The 22,703-nt window shown below is 50.9% G+C and overlaps 1 protein-coding gene and 1 pseudogene across 3 annotated transcripts in view; one reads left to right on the forward strand and one right to left on the reverse strand.

Annotated features, from left to right (window-relative positions):
• The window catches only part of IL6R (interleukin 6 receptor), a 59,165-nt gene that overhangs the window by 11,574 nt on the left and 24,888 nt on the right, over nucleotides 1-22,703 (forward strand). For 2 of the 3 annotated variants that reach the window (XM_017513399.2, XM_017513398.2), the window contains exons 2-6: nucleotides 13,445-13,693; nucleotides 15,067-15,190; nucleotides 19,391-19,572; nucleotides 19,860-20,026; nucleotides 20,814-20,955. In XM_017513399.2, the coding sequence (XP_017368888.1) occupies nucleotides 13,445-13,693; nucleotides 15,067-15,190; nucleotides 19,391-19,572; nucleotides 19,860-20,026; nucleotides 20,814-20,955 (864 nt within the window). Of the gene's footprint in view, nucleotides 1-2,650; nucleotides 2,978-13,444; nucleotides 13,694-15,066; nucleotides 15,191-19,390; nucleotides 19,573-19,859; nucleotides 20,027-20,813; nucleotides 20,956-22,703 lie in introns of those variants that run through there. The other variant, XM_037733111.1, reaches the window with a different exon arrangement.
• LOC119468789 lies at nucleotides 769-887 on the reverse strand (annotated as a pseudogene).

The raw sequence follows: 22,703 nt of genomic DNA on the forward strand, positions 1-22,703 counted from the left end.
TCTACTAAAAATACAAAAATTAGTCAGGCGTGGTGGTGTGCACCTGTAATCCCAGCTACTCAGGAGGCTGAGGCAGGAGAATCGCTTGAACCCGGGAGATAGTGGTTGCAGTGAGCCGGGATGGTGCACTCCAGCCTGGGTGACAAGAGTGAGACTCCGTCACGCACACACGCGCACACACACACACACACACACACACAAAACAAAAAACATAACCAGTTAAAGGTATACAGATCAGCAGTGCAAGCTAAACTATTTTTTATTTTTATTATTTCTGAACTTTCTAGTCTCTCCCTATCCATGTGCCAGTACTGCACTGTTTTAATTATGTAGCTTTATTTTTTCCTTCCTATTTCTTTAGCGACAGGGTATCACTCTGTCTTATTTTTTCAGAGACAGGGTTTCACTCTGTTGCCTAGGCTGGAGTGCAGTGTCTCGTTCGTGGCTCACTGCAACCTTGAACTCCTGGACTCAAGCAATCCTCTTGTCTTAGCTTCCTGAGCAGCCAGGACCATATGTGCATGGCACCATAACTGCCTAATTAAAAAGAATTTTTTTTTTTGTAGAGATGGAGTCTTACTGTGTTGCCCTGGCTGGTTTTGAACTCCTCATCTCAAGAGATCCTCCCACCTCAGCCTCTGAAAGTGTTGGGATTACAGGCATGAGCCACTGCACCTGGCCAAGTAAACTTTAGAGATTAATTAGGGAACATTGACGATTTATTTATTATTTTATTTTATTTGTATTTTATTTATTTTATTTTTTTAAAGCCTATAGTACTTGGTATTCCCAGGCGGTCTCCCATCCAAGTACTAACCAGGCCTGAGCCTGCTTAGCTTCCAAGATCAGATGAGATCAGGCATGTTCAGGGTGGTGTGGCCATAGACACATTGATGATTTATATTTTTAATTTATTTATTTTTAAGATGGGGTTTCACCATGATGGCCAGGCTGGTCTTGAACTCCTGACCTCAGGTGATCCATCCACCTCAGCCTCCCAAAGTGCTAGGATTACAGGCGTGAGCCACCTCGCCTGGTCGACACATTGATGATTTATAATGTGGAGTCTTCCTATCTCTTGGTAGGCCTTATGGGGCTTATGCATGAGGGAGGAGGTGCTGGGGCAGGAAAGCCCGACAGCCAGGTCTCACTGAGGGGAGGTGTGCCCATTCCACTTCCATTTGGAACTGCTTCCTTGACGGTGATGTGGAGTGAGCTGGACCAGTGTGTGCGTGCATGTGTGTACCCAAGCTCATGGCACATGGGGGTGGGGAGGGGGTGGGGGCTGGCTCAGCAGTGATTGGAATGCAGGAATGGGGACTTTGGGACCTGTATGAAAAAGTGTTATGGCAGAATGACACACCTACAAAAGAGCGTGGTCAGCATAGGTCTCACCCTGGGTGGGTTTTCACAAACTGAACACATGCATGGAACCACCACTCAGAATAAGAACTGAACAAAAGCAGCCTCAGGGGAGCCCTGAAATTTCCCTATGCACACCCCTCAAACCTCCGTTACCCCTCCCAGCTGCTCCATACACACCTCCACGTGACTTCTTGAATCTTCAGCTTTGCTGCCTCATATCTAAAGGAGTCAAGGAGGGGAAGCTGGGGAGTCCATAGATATGGATGGAGGTGTGTACCTCAGATCGCTCCCTCCCCCCCCCATCCTGCCACCTTCCAGAAGCACATAAAAAAATCTGGCTGAGGGCCAGCCTAGAAGACAAGAAAGACCCTTTGGGCCGTACTTCTGGGAAGGCAGAGAGCTGCGTGTTAAGGCTGGACCAAGCGTCCCAGATCCCAGCTCCAGTCCTGGCTACACTGTGCACTGCTGCATGACTTCCGGGCCCTGGTTCTCCTCATCCACCAAAATGAGCAGGTTGGCCTGACTCGTCCTTAAGAATCCCGTACAGCCTTAAGGCAGCCCTCCTCATCTCAGCACCCCACTCCCTGGCTGTAGCTTCTCCTCACAGTCCCTTTCAGAACCAAAATTCTGTGTGTGTCCATCTGTAGGTACTGGGGGCTTTCTTAGTAGGCCCTGCTGTGTCCTGCTTTTAATCCCTTTATTTCTCTATCTGCTCCTGAGGTTAGGTTGGGGCCAGGGAGTGGATTGTTTGCCCTCCTTAGATATCCTTTCCTTTTTGGCAGGTGCGGTGGCTCACGCCTGTAATCCAGCACTTTGGGAGGCCAAAGTGGGTGGATCACAAGGTCAGGAGTTCGAGGCCAGTCTGGCCAACATAGTGAAACCCCGTCTCTACTAAAAATACAAAAAATTAGCTGGGGTGGCACATGCCTATAATCTCAACTACTTGGGAGGCTGAGGCAGGAGAATTGCTTGAACTCAGGAGGCAGAGGTTGCGGTGAGCTGAGATCACGCCACTGCACTCCAGCCTGGGCAACAGTGCAAAACGTCATAAAAAAAAAAAAAAAAAATCCTTATTTTGAGACAGGGTCGCCCAGGATGGACTGGTGTAATCTCAGCTTAGCTTACAGCAACCTCCATCTCCAGGGTTCAAGCGATTCTCCTACCCCAGCCTCCTGAGTAGCTGGGATTACAGGTATACATGACTACGCCCAGCTAATTCTTGTAGTTTTCGGTATAGATGTGTTTTCACCGTGTTGGCCAGGCTGGTCTTGAACTCCTGACCTCAGGTGATCTGCCCAGCTCAGCTCCTAAGTGCTGGGATTACAGGCGTGAGCCTCGGCACGCGGCCTTAGATATCTTTTCCTCTAATTAGTTTATAATCTCTGAGGGATGACCCAGGCCGGACCTTCTTAGACTGGAGGCAGGTGGTTATCTCTGATGCTGCCAGGGGAGGATTAAATGTTTTTTCTCCTGAGTTGGTCACATGTGCACGCGGGTCTCTGAGTCAGCATTGAGCATTACCTGTTTATGGGTCCAAAAGAGCCTTTTCTCCCAGACCCTCTCTCCAGCAACATACACTCGGTGGTGTGGATGGGAGGAAGGCCAAGCCAAGGTAAATACTGACTCTGCCAAATACAAGACAAATACGAGCAGGTACAAGAAGTACAAATACATATGTGGGGCAGGAGGGAGCAGAGGCCTGCCAGCCAGAGCTAGTAATCTGAGAAGACGAGGTTGCGGACAGACCAGGCTGGCAGCTAAGTCAGAGAAGGCCTCCGGCCTCAGGTTAGAGCCTGGGAGCCTTGACTTACTGTGGCCTTCGGCCTTGCCTCTTCCTGGACAGTGGCCGAGGATGCCCTCTGAAATGTTAAGGAGAAATGAATGGGTCCAGACGGTGGAGTGACCTGGGGAGGGTGAGAGATTTGGAGCCCAAGGGGAGTTGGTTTTAGGCTCCAACTCATCCTATACAGGCTGCGGCTGTGGGGAAGGGAGAGAAAGGCCAAGGGCACGACTCCTGGCTCCTGAGAGACCCCCAACGTCCCACTAGGTTTGTAGCTGCAGTGATGGGGCTGACCCCCACTCCCAATAAGGCTGACCCACACCCCTCAAGCCTCAGCATTCCCTTCCCTGGGCCTCTGAGGGTGGAAATGTGTGAGAAGAGCAGGGACAAGGAGAGGAAATTGGGAGATGGGAAGAGAGAGGGCGGTGGGGAGCCCAGATAAGGGAGCTGGGGGTGGAGCGTGCAGAGGTACCTGGGCCAAGGAGAGAGAGGCTTTGGCCAGGCTCACCTGGGTCCAGCACGGACTCACTCACTCACGTGCTGTGTGGGTTTGGGCAAGTGCCCTAACTTCTCTGATCTGTTGCGTTAACAATGAGATGGGGATGAGACTTCCTCCCAGCAGATTGTTTTATGAGGAGTAGTGTGCTCTTAGGGAAAGCCCAGGGCGCAGGGTGTGTCCCAACTACTAATGATTGTTACGGTTATTATCACATCACAGCCAGGAGCCATGGGGCCAAAGATGGGGAACGCAAGGATAGGTGACCGAGAACACGAGGACTTGTCCTTGCCCCTGTGGGACCAAATTCTACTCTTATTTCCATCTGGACACGAGGTGCCACAGACTTCTCCTGGAGGTGTCTCAGCACCCACCGACTTTTAGATCAAGACCATTATTGCTGGCAGGGGACCTTTGGTTCCACTGTGGCCCTTTCTGAAATCCTGTGCCTTTGCAACCCAAAAAGCTGGGTTAGGCTGGGGGCTGCCCTGTGCTGCCAGCTGGCCTGGGCAGCGGGGACCTGCGTCCCTGCTCAGAAACCGGGCGGTGAGGTGGGATTAGCAGGCACGAGCCAAGCCTGCGTCCTCTGTGCCGGGCCAGGCAGCTGGTTCACTGCTTACATAAATGGGGCCGGGAAGCTGAACTTGTTTTTGCTGGCAAGAGCCACAGCAAGCAGTGAGAGAGTTGAGAAATATGTGTCTCTGTGTGTGTTTTTCTCTGGTTATTGACATTTGCAAGTTTACTTGAAGAGAGGGGAGAAAGTAGAAAGACAACAAAGCTGTTGGGGTTCCTGGCACCCAAAGTTAGGTCCCAACTGAGGAGGAACCCCACTTCCCAGAGCTATGCTGCAGGGTCCCCAGGCGAAGGGGTGTCTGGGCCATGGCGGGGGCCCCAGTGTCCCTGGGAAAGGGATTCCTAGGCCACTGGGGCAGGGAGATATGGGCTTGCTTGCTGGGAGTTATAGGACCTAAACTCTCTTTCCCTTGAGGAATGGGAGGCAAGGGAGGTTGTGGGAATTTTCCCTCCCCTAGAGCTCTCCAGGGAGAAAGAAGCATTTTTCTGAGGGCACTGGGATGACCTGCCCATCATGCTTCTCTCAAAGCCATCAACTATTAAAATAATAAATCCAATAAATCCATAGATTAATGATGTGTTTTCAAACAGTGTTGTCTGCTTCCTGCTGTCTGAGACCTAATGATTGGGTGCGATGGGATGCTAGACTGCAAGAGTGGGGGTCCAGGGGGACCTACAGGTCACAGTCGGAACCCCCATTTTACAGAGAAGGCCAGTGGGCTCTGCCAGGGGCAGCGATGTGCCCATGGCTCCCTGTGAGTCATCACAAGACCAGGAATAGAACTCGGGTCTGATGACACAGAGCTGTTTCCTCTGCGCCAAGGGGCCTCCTGCTTGTGGAGTTGTACTTTATTTATTTATTTGTTTGAGAAGGAGTGTCACCCAGGCTGGAGTGCAGTGGCCCAATCTCAGCTCACTACAGCCTCTGCCTCCTGGGTTCTGGCGATTCTCACGCCTTAGGCTCCCCAGTAGCTGGGATTATAGGCACACACCACCACGCCTGGCTAATTTTTATATTTTTAATAGAGATGGAGTTTCACCATATTGGCCAGGCTGATCTCAAACTCCCGACCTCAAGTGATCCGCCTGCTGGAATTACAGGCGTGAGCCACTGCACCCTGCTGAGATGTACTTTATATTAAAGAACAAATCAAGGCAGACTGTACATTTGTGTCAGCCCAACCCCACACAATTAATAGTCAGTGATTAAACTGACCGGACCAGACCAGACACCAAGTGCCTGTGACTGTTAGGAGGAGCTTGGAGGTTTGTTTTCAGGAGGCAATACTTTTGGTTTTTTTGAGACGGAGTCTTGCTGTGTGTCCCAGGCTGGAGTGCAGTGGCACAATCACAGCTCATTAAAGCCTTGACCTCAAGTTGTGGGCTTTGTGGGGTTTAAAGAAGATGACGATATGGAAAAGACGGGAAGGAGTGACAGTGTATCGGAGGTGCTCAGTAACTTCAACGTGGAGTTCTTTTTCCTGGATTAGGAACTTCCGATCTTGCACATTATGGGAGCACAAAAATTCTTGAATTCTTGAGGAAGGAACAGGCACAGGCTTGCAATCCTGGCTCTAAATGCTGAGCAATTGCTCAGGGACAAATGCTCAATTATCGTGTGCTCTTTGCTAAATTTCAGTGTGTGCCCCAGCTACGCCTTCACCACCACCTCACCCCGCTCCCCCCCCATCTCGCAGGGCCTGCGACACAAGGTCTGTCAGGCTTGGGCTGGAGTGTGAGAATGAGTGGGTACATCTCCCAGGAGCAGGAAGGACTGCTCTCAGAAGCTCCCTGCTCACCTGCTTCCCCACCGTGTCTCTTCCTTTTGGCCCTTCTCTTTTTTTTTTTTGAGATGGAGTCTCCCTCTGTCGCCATGCTGGAGTGCAGTGGCCCGATCTTGGCTCACCGCAACCTCCACCTCCCGGATTCAAGTGATTCTCCTGCCTCAGCCTCCCGAGTAGCTGGTATTACAGGCGCCTACCACCATGCCCAGCTAATTTTTTTTTTTTTTTTTTTGTATTTTTTAGTAGAGACGGCGTTTCACCATCTTGGCCAGGATGGTCTTGATCTCTTGACCTGTGATTTGCCCGCCCGCCTCAGCCTCCCAAAGTGCTGGGATTACAGGTGTGAGCCACCATGCCCGGCCCTTTTTTTTTTGAAATACAGTCTCACTCTGTCACCAGGCTGGAGTGCAGTGGTGTGTTCTTGGTTCACCGCAACCTCTGCCCCCTGGGTTCAAGTGATTCTCCTGTCTAGGCCTCCTGAGTAACTGGGATTACAGGCATGCACCACCACACCCGGCTAATTTTTGTGTTTTTAGTAGAGATGGGGTTTCACTATGTTGGCCAGGCTGGTCTCGATTTCCTGACCTCGTGATCCACCTGCCTCAGCCTCCCCTTTTTGGCCCTTCTCTTTGGTACGGCCTACTTAGAGAGGGCCCCAGCAGACTCCCAGGGAACAGAAAAACAAGGACAGATGGGAGGAATCAAGGCTGAGCCCAAATATGGTGCCTTGTGTCCACCAAGGAATCAGGCCTACAGGGGAGGGCTGGGATATGGGTGTAGAATGCAGTGACAGTGACAGAACTCAGCACTGCAAGGGCAAGGTGGCACTCTCTTGCCTGAAGGTGCTCACAGGCTGTTTATTTTGAAAAACCATTCCTCATTCCCCCATCCCTCAGCAACCACTGTGCTCTGCCATGGCCTCTTCCTCCTTCCTAGAAATCCCAACTCAGACAGTCCCAGGCTATGCAGCTTGTTTAATTAAATATATATATATGCATTACAAGAGCAACACAGGCAACTTACAGAAAATGCAAAAACTACAGAAAGACGCGGGGAAGAGAAAGAAACCACCTCTAGCACCATCATTTGGAGAGGAGGGCAGAGGTGTTTAGAGGACACCTCTGTGAATGCTACTTATTCTGAGTCACGCATGAGGCTCCTCCACTGCCACCCTGGTGTCAGAGTACTGAGGGAGAGATTTGGGTCAGGAGGCAGAGGGGCGAGGGGGTGGGAGGGGAGGGACAGTGCCACTCACCCTGACTTTAGCAAGTATATTTTCTTGTGGTCTTTGCTCTGTATTTCTTTGATCATTCTGCATACAGTGCTTTTAGAAGCATAGTTAACACAGTGTCGTTCACAGGTCCTAGAAGAAGTACATTTTGAAGCAGGGCTGTGGCAGGCAGTACTGGCCAATGGGTGGTTTATAATTAATCATTCCCTATTCTGAAAAATAGTGACTCAGTTTTAAAGGTTCAGAAAACCATTACTTAAGTTTCTTGGCAGAGGAAGTGGCCATTATGTTGCTCCCTGCAGCTCTGCTTTTGTGGAAGAGGGAAAAAAAAAGTATTTTCATTTGGTATTTCTCTGAGCTGCTCAGATACTCTGGCCATTGTTAGTGCGTGCGGGAGCAGAACAGCCCCTGTGATTGTTCAGGCCGGCCGCTAAATGTGGCAAGAGCTTCCCGCTGAACTGGGGTAGAGGAAGTAACCAGAAAGACATATTTCTTGGATCCGGCAAAGGCAGAAGCAGAGAAGAGAGCTCCCTCTGCCTCCAGGTGTCTATTTTCTTGCCTCAGCGGGCTCCTCTGCCCCCCCCGCGAGGGGCCCGCCCATCACACAACACGAGAGGGCACCGCTCAGACCCCTTCACCTGTGAACCATGCTCCTGGGAATTTTTGGTGCCAAGACCCTGTCCCTGTGGGCGCCCCTTACATGCCCTATATTCAACAAACATGCGTTAAGCACCTACTGAGTTCTCCGATGAGTGGCGGCCAGGAGCTTACAGCGTTGTCGCCATGGCTGGGGAAGGGACATTTATAGAGTTGTGGACTGTGACATGTGAAAAGTGCCGGCGATCGGAGGAGCCGCATGTGATCCTTGACCCCTGCCTTAGACTTCCGTGCACGCTGCACTTGTGTCTGTTGTGTGCTGGTGCTCCTAGACTGCCCTGTGAATTCCGATTCCTGCTTATCAGCTGAGGAAGGCATATTGCAAGCATTGCACTGGGAGTGGTTCTCTTTGGGCACTCTTTCCATCTTTATTCCTACAAGTTGGTCATTTGTGCAGGAACTTGAAGGCTGTGTTAGGCTTTATCTTCACAGCTGCTTTATCAAGTAGAAAATGGAGCAGTGGAAATATTGATGCAGTGATTAGGAATGTCGATGCGTCTTTCATACGTAACCGCATTCAGGCACTGATGGACTTCCAGGTGTGGACTGGATGCGGTGAACTGCCGCCTCCATCGGGGCGCATTGGAGTTAAACGCACTGGACCGTGTGTTCAGTTGTGAAGGAAAGGGGCACATGTCACACACATGCCAACACTAGCAGTTTCATTCTTAGGGAAGTTCTTGGGCAAGTGCACTGGGTCATGAGAAAGTTGATAGCTGCTCTCTCTGATATGGCAAAACATAGAGAGTGACAGGGTCACACAATGGAATATTACGTAGCAGTGAAAATGTCAGTGAATCATAGAGACATACAAATGAGGCTGGACCAGGTGGTCATGCCTATAATCCCAATGTTTTGGAAGCCCAGGTGGAGGATTGCTTGAGGCCAGAAGTTTGAGACCAGCCTGGGCAATGTAGTGAAACCCCATCTCTCAAAAAAAAAAAAAGAAAGAAAGAAAGAAAGAAAGAAAAATAGCCAGGTATGGTAGCATGTACCAGTAGTCCCAGCTATTTGAGAAGCTGGGATGGAAGGATCAGTTGAGCCCAGGAATTTGAGGTTGCAGTGAACTGTGATTGTGCCACTGTACTTCAGCCTGAGTGACAGAGTGAGACCCTGTCCCAAGAAAAAGAAAAAAAAAAAAAAAAAAGAGCAACTGGGCACGGTGCCCCATTCCTGTAATCCCAGCACTTTTGGAGGCTAAGGTAGGATGGCTTGAGGCCAGGGGTTGGCAAGCAGCTGGCTTGCTCAACATATTGAGAACTTATCTCTACTAAAAATTTAAAAAATTAGCTGGGCGTGGTGGTGCACACCTATAGTCACAGCTACTCAGGAGGCTAAGGTGGGACGATCGCTTGAGCCCAGGAGTTTGAGGTGGCAAAAAGCTATGAATGTGCCACCGCCTCCAGCCTGGGCAGCAGACTGAGATCCTGTATCACACACACACAAAAGAAGGTTCAAGAAAAGCACCAGCTGGGCACGGTGGCTCATGCCTATAATCCCAGAGCTTTGGGAGGCCAAGGTGGGTGGATCACCCGAGGTCAGGAGTTCAAGACCAGCCTGACCAATATGGTGAAACCCTATCTCTACTAAAAATACAAAAATAAATAAATAAATAAATAAAAAATCAGCTGGGCATGGTGGTGTGTGCCTATAGTCCCAGTTTGTCAGGAGGCTGAGGCAGAGGCGGAGGCTTGGACATGGGAGGTTGAGACTGCAGTGAGTCAAGATCGTGCCATTGCACTCCAGCCTGTGTGACAGAGAGAGACTCTGTCTCAAAAAAAAAAATTGAAAAAAGAAAGAAAAGAGAAAAGCACATCACAAAAGACTGTATTCAAACCACTTATCATTTATGTAAAGCTCAAAAATGAAGCAAAGTTAGGAAAAATGCAGGGGTCCATAGGTAGTGAACCTATTTTTAAAAGTAAAGAAGTGATAAACTCAAAATGTAACACTGTGTAGACGGGAAGGCTGGAAGATGGGGAAGCCGAGAGGAAGCTTCAGAGACAATGACTGTGGTAGTTTTTAGGTTGCTGGGGTCTCCTGGGTATTTTATCTTCATAAATTAACTTTTATATATGTAGCTTTTACATACATTACATATATGCATTTGCATGTATTCAATATTATGCAATACATTAAAAAACAATGTTTGCAATGCTAGAAATACATTGTTGAATATTCTATGTGAAAGCTATGCTGTAGTTGGGGCTTTTCATAACCCTTTCAAGCCCTCTGGGTAAGAGCAGTCCTCCCTTATTGCCCTCAGTGAACTTCACCTTCTAGAGACTCGGATTTTTTTTTTTTTTTTTTTTGAGACGGAGTCTCGCTCTGTTGCCTAGGCTAGAGTGCAGTGGCACGATCTTGACTTGCTGCAAGTTCCACCTTCCGGGTTTAAGTGATTCTCCTGCCTCAGCCTCCTGAATAGCTGGAATTACAGGCGTGTGCCACCATGCCTGGCTAATTTTTGTATTTTTAGTAAGACGAGGTTTCACCATGTTCGCCAGGCTGGTCTCGAACTCCCAGACTCAGGTGAACCACCTGCCTTGGGCTCCCAAAGTGCTGGGAATACAGGTGTGAGCCACAGCGCCCAGCTGGGACTCAGATTTTGCTGATGACCAAGAGAGTACTGTGTGCCGCGTCCCGGTCCTACAGCAGCAAATGCATCTCCCATCTCTCAGGGCAGGGTCTCTGGGATGCCTGATTGTGTGTGTATTCCTTGCTGGGGCCTGGCTGCTGCAGGCTCCTCGAATGCTTATCAAACATAGGACTTGCCCGCCGTGGGGGAAAGCAAGCCCATAGGGGTCTCAGGAACCCCCCCAAACTCGCCTGGCTGCACGGTGACAATTCAGCCAGCTTTCTTACCCGAGCCCCAGGGCTCTGGTGGTGACGAGAGAAAACCTTAGATGACCGACTGCCATGCTGACCTTGTATTTGTCCCTTTTCTGCCAGCCTCGGGGCAGAGGGTACCAGGGAGGAGGACTCTGGCTCCAGGTGTTAAAGTGAGAGGGAAGGGCATCTGTATAGCTAGGCAGGGCCCAATGCCAGGGAGAGCTGTCTCTGCCCCTTTGATGCTTATGTCCCTGTCCCTGAACTGCCAGTAGCCAGTGTGGACTCCAACCTCCCCCAGCTTTGGGGGTGTTATCTGCCTGGGAGTCACTGATCCTTACTCTCTCCTCTGACAGCCACCTTGGATGGGGTGAAAGGAAGGACAGCTTGACAAATATGAGATTAAAATGCCTCATAAGTGGCTGGACGTGGTGGCTCACGTACTTTGGGAGGCCAAGGCAGGCGGATCACAAGGTCAGGAGTTTGAGACCAGCCTGGCCAATATGATGAAACCCTGTCTCTACTAAAAATACAAAAATTAGCCAGGCATGGTGGCGCACGCTTGTAGTCTCAGCTATTCGGGAGGCTGAGGCAGGGGAATCGCTTGAACCCGGGAGGCAGAGGTTGTAGTGAGCCGAGATTGCACCATTGCACTCTAGCCTGGGTGACAAAGAGAGACTTCGTATCAAAAAAAAAAAAAAAAAAAAAAAAAAAAAAGTGGCTCATGACTGTAATCCCAGCAGTTTGGAAAGCTGAGGTGGGCAGATCACGAGGTCAGGAGTTCAAGACCAGCCTGGCCAACATGGTGAAACCCTGTCTCTACTAAAAATACAAAAATTAGCCAGGTGTGGTGGCACACGTCTGTAATCCCAGCTACTTGGGAGGCTGAGGCAGGAGAATCGCTTGAACCTGGGAAGCAGAGGTTGCAGTGAGCCAAGACTGTGCCATTGCACTCCAGCTTGGGTGACAAAGTAAGACTGTCTCAAAACAAAACAAAACAGAAAACCAAAAAACAAAACAAAAAAAATGCCTCATAAGCAAGAAGGGCTTTGCAGGCCAGGCAGAGAGCCCTGCGCTGCTTCTGAGTCCCAGGGGCGTGGGCGAGGAGGTGAGGTCAGGCACTCAGTGACTGTGGGTCCTCTCTGAGATCTTTGGCCAGATTTATTGCTACTGCTTGCTGATGAATGATTATGCATTTGGTTTGAAGGACCAAGTGTGCTTACATGAAAACTGGCTGTGTTCCCTGGCCTCTGTTTCCTTAGCTGATTGGACTAATTTGATTGATTGGTTAATAAATGAGTCCATGGTGGTTGGGCTAATTTTTATCTTAGATTCTATGAATCTATAACTTCTACCAAAAATAGTTTACTTGTTCCTTTAATCTTTAATCTCCTTTTTCTTGAGTAGTAGAATACACCCAATTTTTTTTCAAGGCGTAGAGAATGCATTTTTTTGGTTTTGGTTTGTTTCTTTTAGAGAATGCATTTTTTTTAACCTTCCGGTTTGGTCCCTGGAGTAAACACAACATTGCTCTAGGTGGTTTAGTCGGTAATGCAGGGTACTGGAGGGAGCATGGAACAGGGAATCAGAAGCCCTGGTTCCCACCCCAGCTGTGCATCTGGGCCAGCCTCCTGATTCTTCTGGCCTCCGTCACCACCTGTACAACGAGCATTCTGCCATGAAGACCCTGCATTCGGAGACCTCCTGTGTACTTGTGCACTTGGGTGCCTGGCATTCATCCCTACAGGCGTGCCTTCATTCACACATTCATCAGGTGCTCAGCAGGCCCCTGCCACGGGCCAGGCAATGTCCTGGGCACTGGAATATCATGGAGAACAAAGCAGGGTGCCTACTTCTGTGGTGCTTGGTATCTTGAGGGGACGAGAGACACGGGGTTGGTAATTACATGGCAGCGTGTGGGTGACGTAGTGCTGAGTGAGGACCTCGTGCAGCCGGGGGAGCGGAAGCGATGTTTAGGCCGAGACCTGGAATAGGAGGGGGTCGTGGGGATGATGTGGGAAGAACGAGTGTGAGGAGAGTGTGGGGAGCTGAGGGGAAGGCTCCACACCTTCTAAGGAGTGACGAGAGATGAGGCCTCCAAGGACAGCAGGGCTGTGCAGGCCACACTGAGGAGCGTGGACTTCATCCTCTGGGCAGTGGCAGGCCCTTAAGGGGTTTTCTTTTTCTTTTTTTTTTTTTTTGGGACGGAGTTTCACTTTTGTTACCCAGGCTGGAGTGCAATGGCGCGATCTCGGCTCACTGCAACCTCCACCCCCTGGGTTCAGGCAATTCTCCTGCCTCAACCTCCTGAGTAGCTGGGATTACAGGCACGCGCCACCATGCCCAGCTAATTTTTTGTATTTTTAGTAGAGACAGGGTTTCACCGTGTTGACCAGGATGGTCTCGATCTCTTGACCTCGTGATCCCCCCACCTCAGCCTCCCAAAGTGCTGGGATTACAGGCTTGAGCCACTGCGCCCGGCCCCTTGAGGGGTTTTCTAATCCAGGGAGTGGGGTGGCTGGATCGTTGCTTCAGAATGCTCTCCCAGGCAGCTGAATGGTGCGGACCAGGTGGGGGTGCCACCAGGAGACTGCTGCCCCAATCTAGGCAGAGGTGAAGGCGGCCTGGACCCCTTCATGATTAGCACTGAGGCCTCGCGTGGCTTCCTCAGATCAGAACGAAGCCGCTTCTTCAGTGGCTGTGGGCTTACCGAGTGTCTCCTCCCTCCCCAGAGGTGGTGAGAGGCGTGCTGACCAGCCTGCCCGGCAACAGCGTGACCCTGACCTGCCCCGGGGGAGAGCTGGAAGACAATGCCACTGTTGACTGGGTGCTCGGGAAGCCGGCTGCAGGCGGCCACCCCGGCAGATGGGCTGGCGTGGGAAGGCGGCTGCTGCTGAGGTCGGTGCAGCTCCACGACTCTGGGAACTATTCCTGCTACCGGGCCGGCCGCCCAGCTGGGACCGTGCACTTGCTGGTGGATGGTAAGTTGCGCCTCAGAGCTCCCGGAGACAGTTCCCGTAAGAAGTGAGTCCCTGTGCGTTCCAGAGACAGTCCCCGTCTGAACCTTCAAACTCCTGTCATTTCCTTGGCGCAAGAATTTTGGGGAAGGCCCACCAATGTCTGCCAGCTAGATGCTAGCCAAGACTGCGGCTGGGTGGGGTGTCTAACTGGTGGGGAACGTTGGCTTTGGGAGTTAGGACTTCTGGTGAACTCAATAGCCTGGGGCCCGGAGCCAAGGAGCCTGGGTTTGAATCCTGCCCCTTCACACACAGCTTCACCTCTCCACCCCTCAGTTTCATCTTTGCAAAATAAGGTTAATTTTTTTTTTTTTCTTTTTTTTTTGAGACAGAGTCTCACTCTGTTGCCCAGGCTGGAGTGCAGTGGCGCAAACTTGGCTCACTGCAACCTCCGTCTCCTGGGTTCAAGCAATTCTCCACCTCAGCCTCCTGTGTAGCTGGGATTACAAGCGCCTGCCACCCTGCCCGGCTAATTTTTGTATTTTTAGTAGACATGGGGTTTCACTATCTTGGCCAGGCTGGTTTTGAACTCCTGACCTTGTGATCCACTTGCTTCAGCCTCCCAAAGTGCTGGGATTACAGGTGTGAGCCACTGCGCCTGACCCTATATGGTTAATTTTATTACCTTACCTTAGAGTTGTTGCAAAGGAATCATATGTGAATTTGCATATGTGTGTGTGTGTGTGTGTGTGTGTGTGTGTGTGTATGTATCACACATATGTGGTGCTAAAAAGTCTGCATAACACACCCTAAGCTCTCAAATTAGCTATTCTTATTTTTTTTGAATTAGCAAGTTCTTAGCTCCCTCACACCTACACAGACTTCCTAGAACCCGTGTCCTGTGTGCCAAGCCCTATGCCAAGGCACTTTCTTCCGTATCTCTTGTACGCCCTCAGCAGCCCTGCCGGGGAAAGCAGGCTCATCATTGCTGTCATCATTTCATTGTCATCAGTTTATTTTATACTGGAGGAAACTCAGGAGTGGCTAGGACTTGCCCCAGGCCGCACAGCCAGGTCTGCGTGACTCCAAAGCCCCTTTTTTTTGATCATCCTCTCTCCTCTTTAGACAGATTGGCCCTGGGGTGCTTCCCTTCCCCTGTCCTGGATTCGTGTCCCAGCCTGACACAAGGACTTGGGTGTCCTTTAATTTCCCAGTGGTGATTCCATTTGCCTGTGGCTGAATGTGGCTGTGGTGTCTGGTCCTGACTGGCTCCTGGGGCTGGGGCTGAGAGACTGAGCCATGTGCTCCCCTCCCAAGGGAGGCTGCCCCGCCTGCGAGGCCAGGTGTGCCCCAGGATCCCCAACCACCTGCTCACGTCTGTGATGCTCTCCTTTCAGTTCCTCCCGAGGAGCCCCAGCTCTCCTGCTTCCGGAAGAGCCCCCTCAGCAATGTTATTTGTGAGTGGGGTCCTCGGAGCACCCCATCCCCGACCACCAAGGCTGTGCTGTTGGTGAGGAAGTTGTAAGTATCTTCAGCTGAGCTGTGAGCATATCTGCTGCCTCCTTCCCGAGGTCCCCAGAGAAGGGCTGGTTCAGATGATTCCAAAATGTTGTCATTAGGAAGCAATTCCTTCAGGCTGAGGAAGAGGAGGTGAGAGGGAACTGAGATTTACATTTGGCTGCCACCCTGAACTGGGCACTGTGCTTGGAACCTTGTCCTATTCACTTGACCTTGGCTATCACAACAGCTATGGGAAGTGGGGATTATTTTTCTCACATAACAGATGGAGAGACTGAGGCCCAGAGACTGATTAACTGGGTGTGGGTCACTTAGCTAGTAAGTGGCTCTGCTGGGAATTCAATCTCAATCTGTCTGATTTCATTCAAAGTCCAAAGGTTATGGGTGTTGCTCTAAAAACATGCAGGCGTCCCTGGGAAGGACAGCCAGCCCATTATCAGTCTGAGCCTGTGGGCACTTCAGGCTATTTCCATGATAAAGGCACGAGAGAAAGTGGTGATGGGCAGGGGAGAGGGAGCTGGGGGCCGTGGGGCGAGAAGTCACACCCGCATGGGGGTCCCTGCGCCATCGCTGGAAGATGGCTTCATGTGGGAAGACCTGGGATGGGATCAGGCATGGATGTAGAGGAGGTGGAAGATGCTGAAAACAATTCTGCCTCTGCAGTTTTGCCGGTCTCCATCCCAGAGCCACGGTCTCCCTAGTCCAGAGGTTTACGGTTGAGTTTGAGCTGTCAGTCATCAGAATACCGTGGCAAGGAGGACAGGTTCCAAGACCCTTAGCGGATGCCTGAAAATGCAAATGGTGCTGAACCCTGTATATACTATGTTTTTCTATAGATACGTCTAATGATAATTTATAAGTTAGGTGCCGTAAGAGGTTAACAATAATAACATAGAACAACGCCAACAACATACTGTAATAAAAGTTATGTGAATGTGGTCTCTCTCTTTCTCAAAATGTCTTATTACTGTACTCACCCTTCTTGTGATGATGTAAGGTCATGAAATGCCTGCATGACGAGATGCAGTGAGGCGAAAGACGCGTAGGCATTGTGACTCGGCGGTAGGCTGCTACTGACTTTCTGACTATGTGTCAGAAGGAGGATCACCTGTTTTGGGTCCCTCTGGATAACCGAGCCGTGATGCTGGTGGTGGATGTCAGGTCGAGCGATGGGTAGCATGCACAGCAGAGGAATGCCAAACAAAGCGATGATTCACGTCCTGGGTGGGACGGACGAAATTTCATCACACTTCTCAGAACAGTGGGCAGCTTAAAACTTCTGAAGTGCTAACTTCTGGAATTTTCCATTTAATATTTTTGGACCATGGTTGATCACAGGTAACTGAAATCTGAGAAAGCAAGACCTCAGATAAGGCAGGACTACTGGATCACAAAGCCAGAGCAGTGACTTCAACGGGGTGGTTCGGCTCCCGCTTGGGTCTGTTTCCATGGAGTTGCTGGGCAGCCTGGCGGTTACAGCTCTGTTCTGTCTTCTATGCTGAAAAGTGTGGATTACCCATCTGCAAATTATGCAGCTGCCATTACCCCTGTAGCTCCTGCCGCCAGCCCAGATCGCTTCACAGCCCAGTGAAGGATCCGCCTTGGTTTGTACCTCAAAGGCTTGTACCATAGACAAGATTAGGCAGGATAGAGACGGTGGCTGGCAGCTTCCCAGGCCAGCCCGTGGAAAGCTCTGTCATTTCTGACACTTCAACGAGAATACTTTTTTTTTTTTTGAGAGGGAGTCTTGCTCTGTCGCCCAGGCTGGAGTGCAGTGGTGCCATCTCAGCTCACTGCAACCTCTGCCTCCAGGGCTTAAGCAATTCTCCTGCCTCAGCCTCCTGAGTAGCTGGACTACTGCTGTGCACCACCATGCCCAGCTGATCTTTGTATTCTCAGTAATGATGGTATTCTTAGTAATGATGGAGTTTCACCGTGGTGGCCAGGTTGGTCTCAAACGCCTGACCTTAGGTTACCAGCCTGCCTTGGCCTCCAAAAGTGCTGGGATTACAGGCGTGAGCCACCGACTAGAATACTTTCTATGTTGACAGCGGGAGTGGGAGAGGGTGCGGTGTCGCAGCGCCGGCAGGAGCAGCCTCGGGCCTTTCCTTCCATCTGCTCTGAAGAGTCAGCATGGTCACTGGGCATCTTTGAAGTGAGGAAAGAGCTGCCAGAGCCTCAGGGGCCCCAGCACCCACTCAGGTGCCACCCAGCCCTCCGGGTGCTGCAGGGCCTGGAAGAGACAGGCCCTTGGAAAGGGATCACTGGGAGCTCTGCTTTTTCTCTGTTGTGTCTGCTTTCACACTCTTGCCCAACTGCAGTACTGCCCGCCCCTTCTTCCACAGGCGTGGGTGAGCTCAGCCTCCGCCTTGGACCAGGCACTAGGAGAGATGCAGGCCAATAAGACAGTCCTGCCCTCTCACCCCACCTGGGCACACGCGTAGAGCCGTCGCTGACCCTGCCTTCCCAGTGTGGCTGGGTGGAAGTTTGGGTGGTGTTGGGGGAAGGAGGAAGGGGACTTTAATTCAGCCTGGGAAGGTTGAGTTTCTCCCATGTGCTGGACTCAGTGGGAGCCCAGGGTTCAAACCTGAGTCAGAGGTGGGAGACTCATCACCCCAGCCACAGAGTGAGTGGCTGACGTGGCCTCACATGCCCACGCGTGTCATAAGAGAGTGAAGCTTCAGGTTTCCAGGACAGGTGGGATAGTGGCTGACTCACCTCGAATGTCTTCAGTCATCCAGCATTCTTTTCTGGACTCACCTGCCAGAACCCCTCTAGCACTTTTTGTGTGTCTGGAGTGGCATTTCTGTTGGGTGTCTAGTCATCTGAGGACTGATTTTTTATTTTTATTTTTTTGAGACAGAGTCTTGCTCTGTCGCCCAGGCTAGAGTGCAATGGTGCAATCTCGGCTCACTGCAACCTCTGTCTCCTGGGTTCAAGCAACTCTCCTGCCTCAGCCTCCTGAGTAGCTGGAATTACAGGTGTGTGTCACCATGCCTGGCTAATTTTTTGTATTTTTAATAGAAATGGGGTTTCACCATGTTGATCAGGCTGGTCTCAAACTCCTGACCTTGTGATCCACCCGCCTTGACCTCCCAAAGTGCTGGGATTACAAGCGTGAGCCACTGAGTCTGGCCGACAGATCTTTTTGGTTAGTGCCTTGAAGCCAGGGTGGGGCCTCTCTTGATTCATTTCTACATCCCCTAAAGTGCCAAGAGCACAGGCCTGGCGGGAGACCGGAGCTGGCCAGAGTGACCGGCTGAGCCCTCCAGCCTAGCCCCTCTCACCTCTTGTACCAGGCACTACATGTTTATATATATTTCTAAATCCACCTAGTTTCTTCGTCTCTGGATTTTACATTTATTTCTCAATCTTAACAGAACCGGCTGGGCACGTTGGCTCACGCCTGTAATCCCACCACTTTGGGAAGTGGAGGAGGTGGAGGGGGGAGGATCACCTGAGGCAAGGGTTCAAGACCAGCCTGGCCAACATGGTGAAACCCCATCTCTACTAAAAATACAAAAATTAAGGCCAGGCATGGTGGCTCACGCCTGTAATCCCAGCACTTTGGGAGGCCAAGGCAGGCTGATCACCTGAGATCAGGAGATCGAGACCGGCCTGGGCAACATGGTGAAATCCCATCTCTACTAAAAATACAAAAATAAGTTGGGCATGCTCCGGAGGCTGAGGCAGGAGAATCGCTTGAACCGAGGAGGTGAAGTTTGCAGTAAGCCGAGATTGCGCCATTGCACTCCAGCCTGGGCGACAGAGGGAGACTCTATCTCAAAAAAAAAAAAAAAAAAAAGGCCAGACGCAGTGGCTCACGCCTGTAATCCCAGTATTTTGGGAGGCTGAGGTGGGTGGATCATGAGGTCAAGAGATTGAGACCATCCTGGCCAACATGGGGAAACCGTGTGTCTACTAAAAATACGAAAATTAGCCGGGTGCAGTGGTGCGCATCTATAGTCCCAGCTACTCGGAGGCAGAGGCAGGAGAATCGCTTGAACCCAGGAGGCGGAAGTTGCAGTGAGCGGAGATCGTGCCACTACACTCCAGCCTGGCGACAGAGCAAAACTCTGTCTCAAAAACAAGCAAACAAACAAACAAAACTCTGGCGCTGGGATTCCACTTCCCCCTTCTCTCCCCTCTTGAGTCTGTGCAGAAACTGACAGACGAGCCCTGCCCTTGTTTTGTGTCTAACAGTGATAACAGTCCGGCCAAAGACTTCCAGGAGCTGTGCCAGTATTCCCAGGAGTCCCAGAAGTTCTCCTGCCAGTTGGCCGTCCCGGAGGGAGACAGCTCTTTCTACATAGTGTCCCTGTGCGTCGCCAATAGTGTCGGGAGCAAGCTCAGCAAAGCTCAAACCTTTCAGGGTTGTGGAATCTGTACGTAAGCTCTTCCCCGCTCCAGCAGTTTCCTTCTCTTTTAATGTAATCCTCCTTATCGACTTCTCGGAGGGGCAGGGAAGAGGTGGTGGAGGGGTTTGGTGGGTTGGTGCATTTTGGGCGTTGCTTGCCGGGAAGTGTGGCAGGGATGAAGCAGGCCCTTGTGGTGCTGTGCATGGGGAGTGAACGGGGCTGGGTGGGGCCGGGCCTGCTGGGATCTCAGCCTGCCTGGACTTCCCCGCACTGTATTTGCTGCTGCATAAAATCCATGCTCCCTTTTCCCACAGTGCAGCCCGATCCTCCTGCCAACATCACAGTCACTGCTGTGGCCAGAAACCCCCGCTGGCTTAGTGTTACCTGGCAAGACCCCCACTCCTGGAACTCATCTTTCTACAGACTGCGGTTTGAGCTCAGATATCGGGCTGAACGATCAAAGACATTCACAACATGGATGGTAAATTTATGTTTTACTTCTGGTCAGAAAGGTGCTCCCAGATGCTTGAGCGTAGTAGAAAGGGTACTAGAGGCAGGTGCAGTGGCTCAGGCCTGTAATCCTGACACTTCGGGAGGCTGAGGTGGGCACATCACCCAAGGTCAGGAATTCAAGACCAGCCTGGCCAACATGGTGAAACCCCGCCTCTACTAAAAACACAAAAATGAGCCAGGCGTGGTAGCACATGCTGTAACCCCAGCTACTTGGGGGGCCGAGACAGGAGAATCGCTTGAACCCAGGAGGTGGAGGTTGTTGTGGGTAGAGATCACGCACTGCACTCCAGCCTGGGCGACACAGTGAGACTCCTCAAAGAAAGAAAGAAAGAAAACCATAGGCTCTAGGTCCTGCTTCACAATTGGCTACCTTTGTGGCCCTGGATAAATGTTTTAAGCTTTCTGAGCCTTGGTGGTCTCATTTATTAAATGAGGAGGACAATGCCAGGCCAGTCTCTTCTTCCCAGGCCTGTCAGCGAGGAGAGCAATGTGGGAAGGGATTTGGGCTATAGACACATCAAGGGTTGTGGCTTGTCCCATTCTATAGTGCATGGGTGGGGCAGAGACTTTGCGATTCAGCTTCCGTGGGCCCTGAGGGCAACCCCCTCTCTATTGGAGCCTTCGGGGAGGTGGGAGCCTCTGGAGGCCTCTGCCAGCCAAAGCACAGGGCTGACCAAGGCACCAACCCGCTAGGGAGCTGCCTGCTTAGCACCACCCTAGGCCCTTCCCCAGGGTCACTGTGCCCCCGCCCTCAGGTCAGGGACCTCCAGCATCACTGTGTCATCCACGACGCCTGGAGCGGCCTAAGGCACGTGGTGCAGCTTCGCGCCCAGGAGGAGTTCGGGCAAGGCAAGTGGAGCGAGTGGAGCCCAGAGGCCATGGGCACACCTTGGACAGGTACGGCAGTGGGCACTGAGGAAGGAAGGGATGTGTCAACACTCACTGTGTCAGGTATTCATTGCTATGTGACAAGTGGCCTCAAAACGAGTCGCTTAGGCCAGGCACGGTGGCTCATACCTGTAATCCCAGCACTTTGGGAGGCTGAGGCGGGTGGATAACCTGAGGTCAGGAGTTCGAGACCAGCCTGGCCAACATGGTGAAACCCCATCTCTAGTAAAAATACAAAAATTAGCTGGATGTGGTGGCAGGTGCCTGTAATCCCAGCTACTCGGGAGGCTGAGGCAGGAGAATCGCTTGAATCTGGGAGGTGGAGGTTGCGGTGAGCCGAGATTGCGCCATTGTACTCCAGCCTGGGTGACAAGAGTGAAACTCTGTCTCAAAAAAAAAAAAAAAAAAGCAAAAAACTAGTGGCTTAAAACGATAACCATTTATCTTCTTGAGATTCAAAAAATACAGTCAGTTGGGCAGCTCTTCTGCTGGTCTTGCCTGAATCAGGAATGCAGCTGCCATCAGATCGGGATGGTCCGAGGTGGCCTCGCTGACATGTCTGACGATGGTGCAGGCCGGTGGCCAGGGCCCTCGGTTCTCCCTGTGGCTTATCCTCAGCTGCCAGCCCAGACTCAGGGCAGGCAGGCGGGGACCCTGCCACAGCTGGAGGGACGAGCTGCAGAGAAGTTAGCTGTGTTTAATCTAGGGCAGTTACTCACGCTTTTAATTTTTTCCTAATGTTAAAGGTAATAATAATTGCCATTTGGGGATTGTTGAAATTAGCATGTTTGTTGTAGAACATGAAAAATTCCAGAAAAATGTGAAAATAATAATTATCACCAGTATTTTTATTACCTAGAGAAAACTGTGAGATCATGTTAGTATGCTGCTTTCGTTTTTCTAGATATGTGTGTGTGTTTATATATATAAATGTAATATTCCCCATGTTGTCAATTACTTTTGAAAACTTATTTAGTAACTGCATGATTAATGATTAATATATATGTTTTAAAACCCCGTGGAATTTTTTAAAAACTTAACTTTTTTTTTTTGAAACGGAGTCTCATTTTGTCGCCAGGCTGGAGTGCAGTGGCACGATCTTCGCTCACTGCAACCTCCGCCTTCCAGGTTCAAGTGATTCTCCTGACTCAGCCTCCCGAGTAGCTGGGACGACAGGCTCACGCCACCACACCTGGCTAAGTTTTGGCTGACCACTTTCTGGGTTGTGGTCAGGGAGATTCCTGCATTCTAGGTCTAAATCTTAACCTTCCATAGCAGGGTATTGATAGATAATGTCTCGACTTGTTTTATCAGGAAAAAAAGAAAGCCCTATAAGCTTGTTTAGAGTTAAGGAGGGCACCAGCAGAAGAACTAGAAACAGAAAGGGTCAGGCAGCTTCCTTAGAAAGCAGGAGTAGAAATGGAAGGCGTGGGACAAGGGACCACTGCTCAGTGTTATAAGCTGTTTATTACTTCTTTGCCATGTGAATGTATTAATTTGATAAAACATTTTAGAAGTTTAGCCAGGTGCGGTGGCTCACACCAGTAATCCCAGCACTTTGGGGCACTTAGGTGGGCAGATCACCTGAGGTCAGGAGTTCAAGACCAGCCTGGCCAACATGGTGAAACCCCGTCTCTACTAAAAACATGACAATTAGCCAGGCATGGTGGTGGGTGCCTGTAACCCCAGCTGCTTGGGAGGCTGAGTCAGGAGAATTGCTTGATTTGGGAGGCCGAGGCTGGCAGATCACCTGAGAT

This window comes from Cebus imitator, unplaced genomic scaffold (genome assembly GCF_001604975.1).
Source record: "Cebus imitator isolate Cc_AM_T3 unplaced genomic scaffold, Cebus_imitator-1.0 Scaffold491, whole genome shotgun sequence".
Taxonomy (NCBI): domain Eukaryota; kingdom Metazoa; phylum Chordata; class Mammalia; order Primates; family Cebidae; genus Cebus; species Cebus imitator.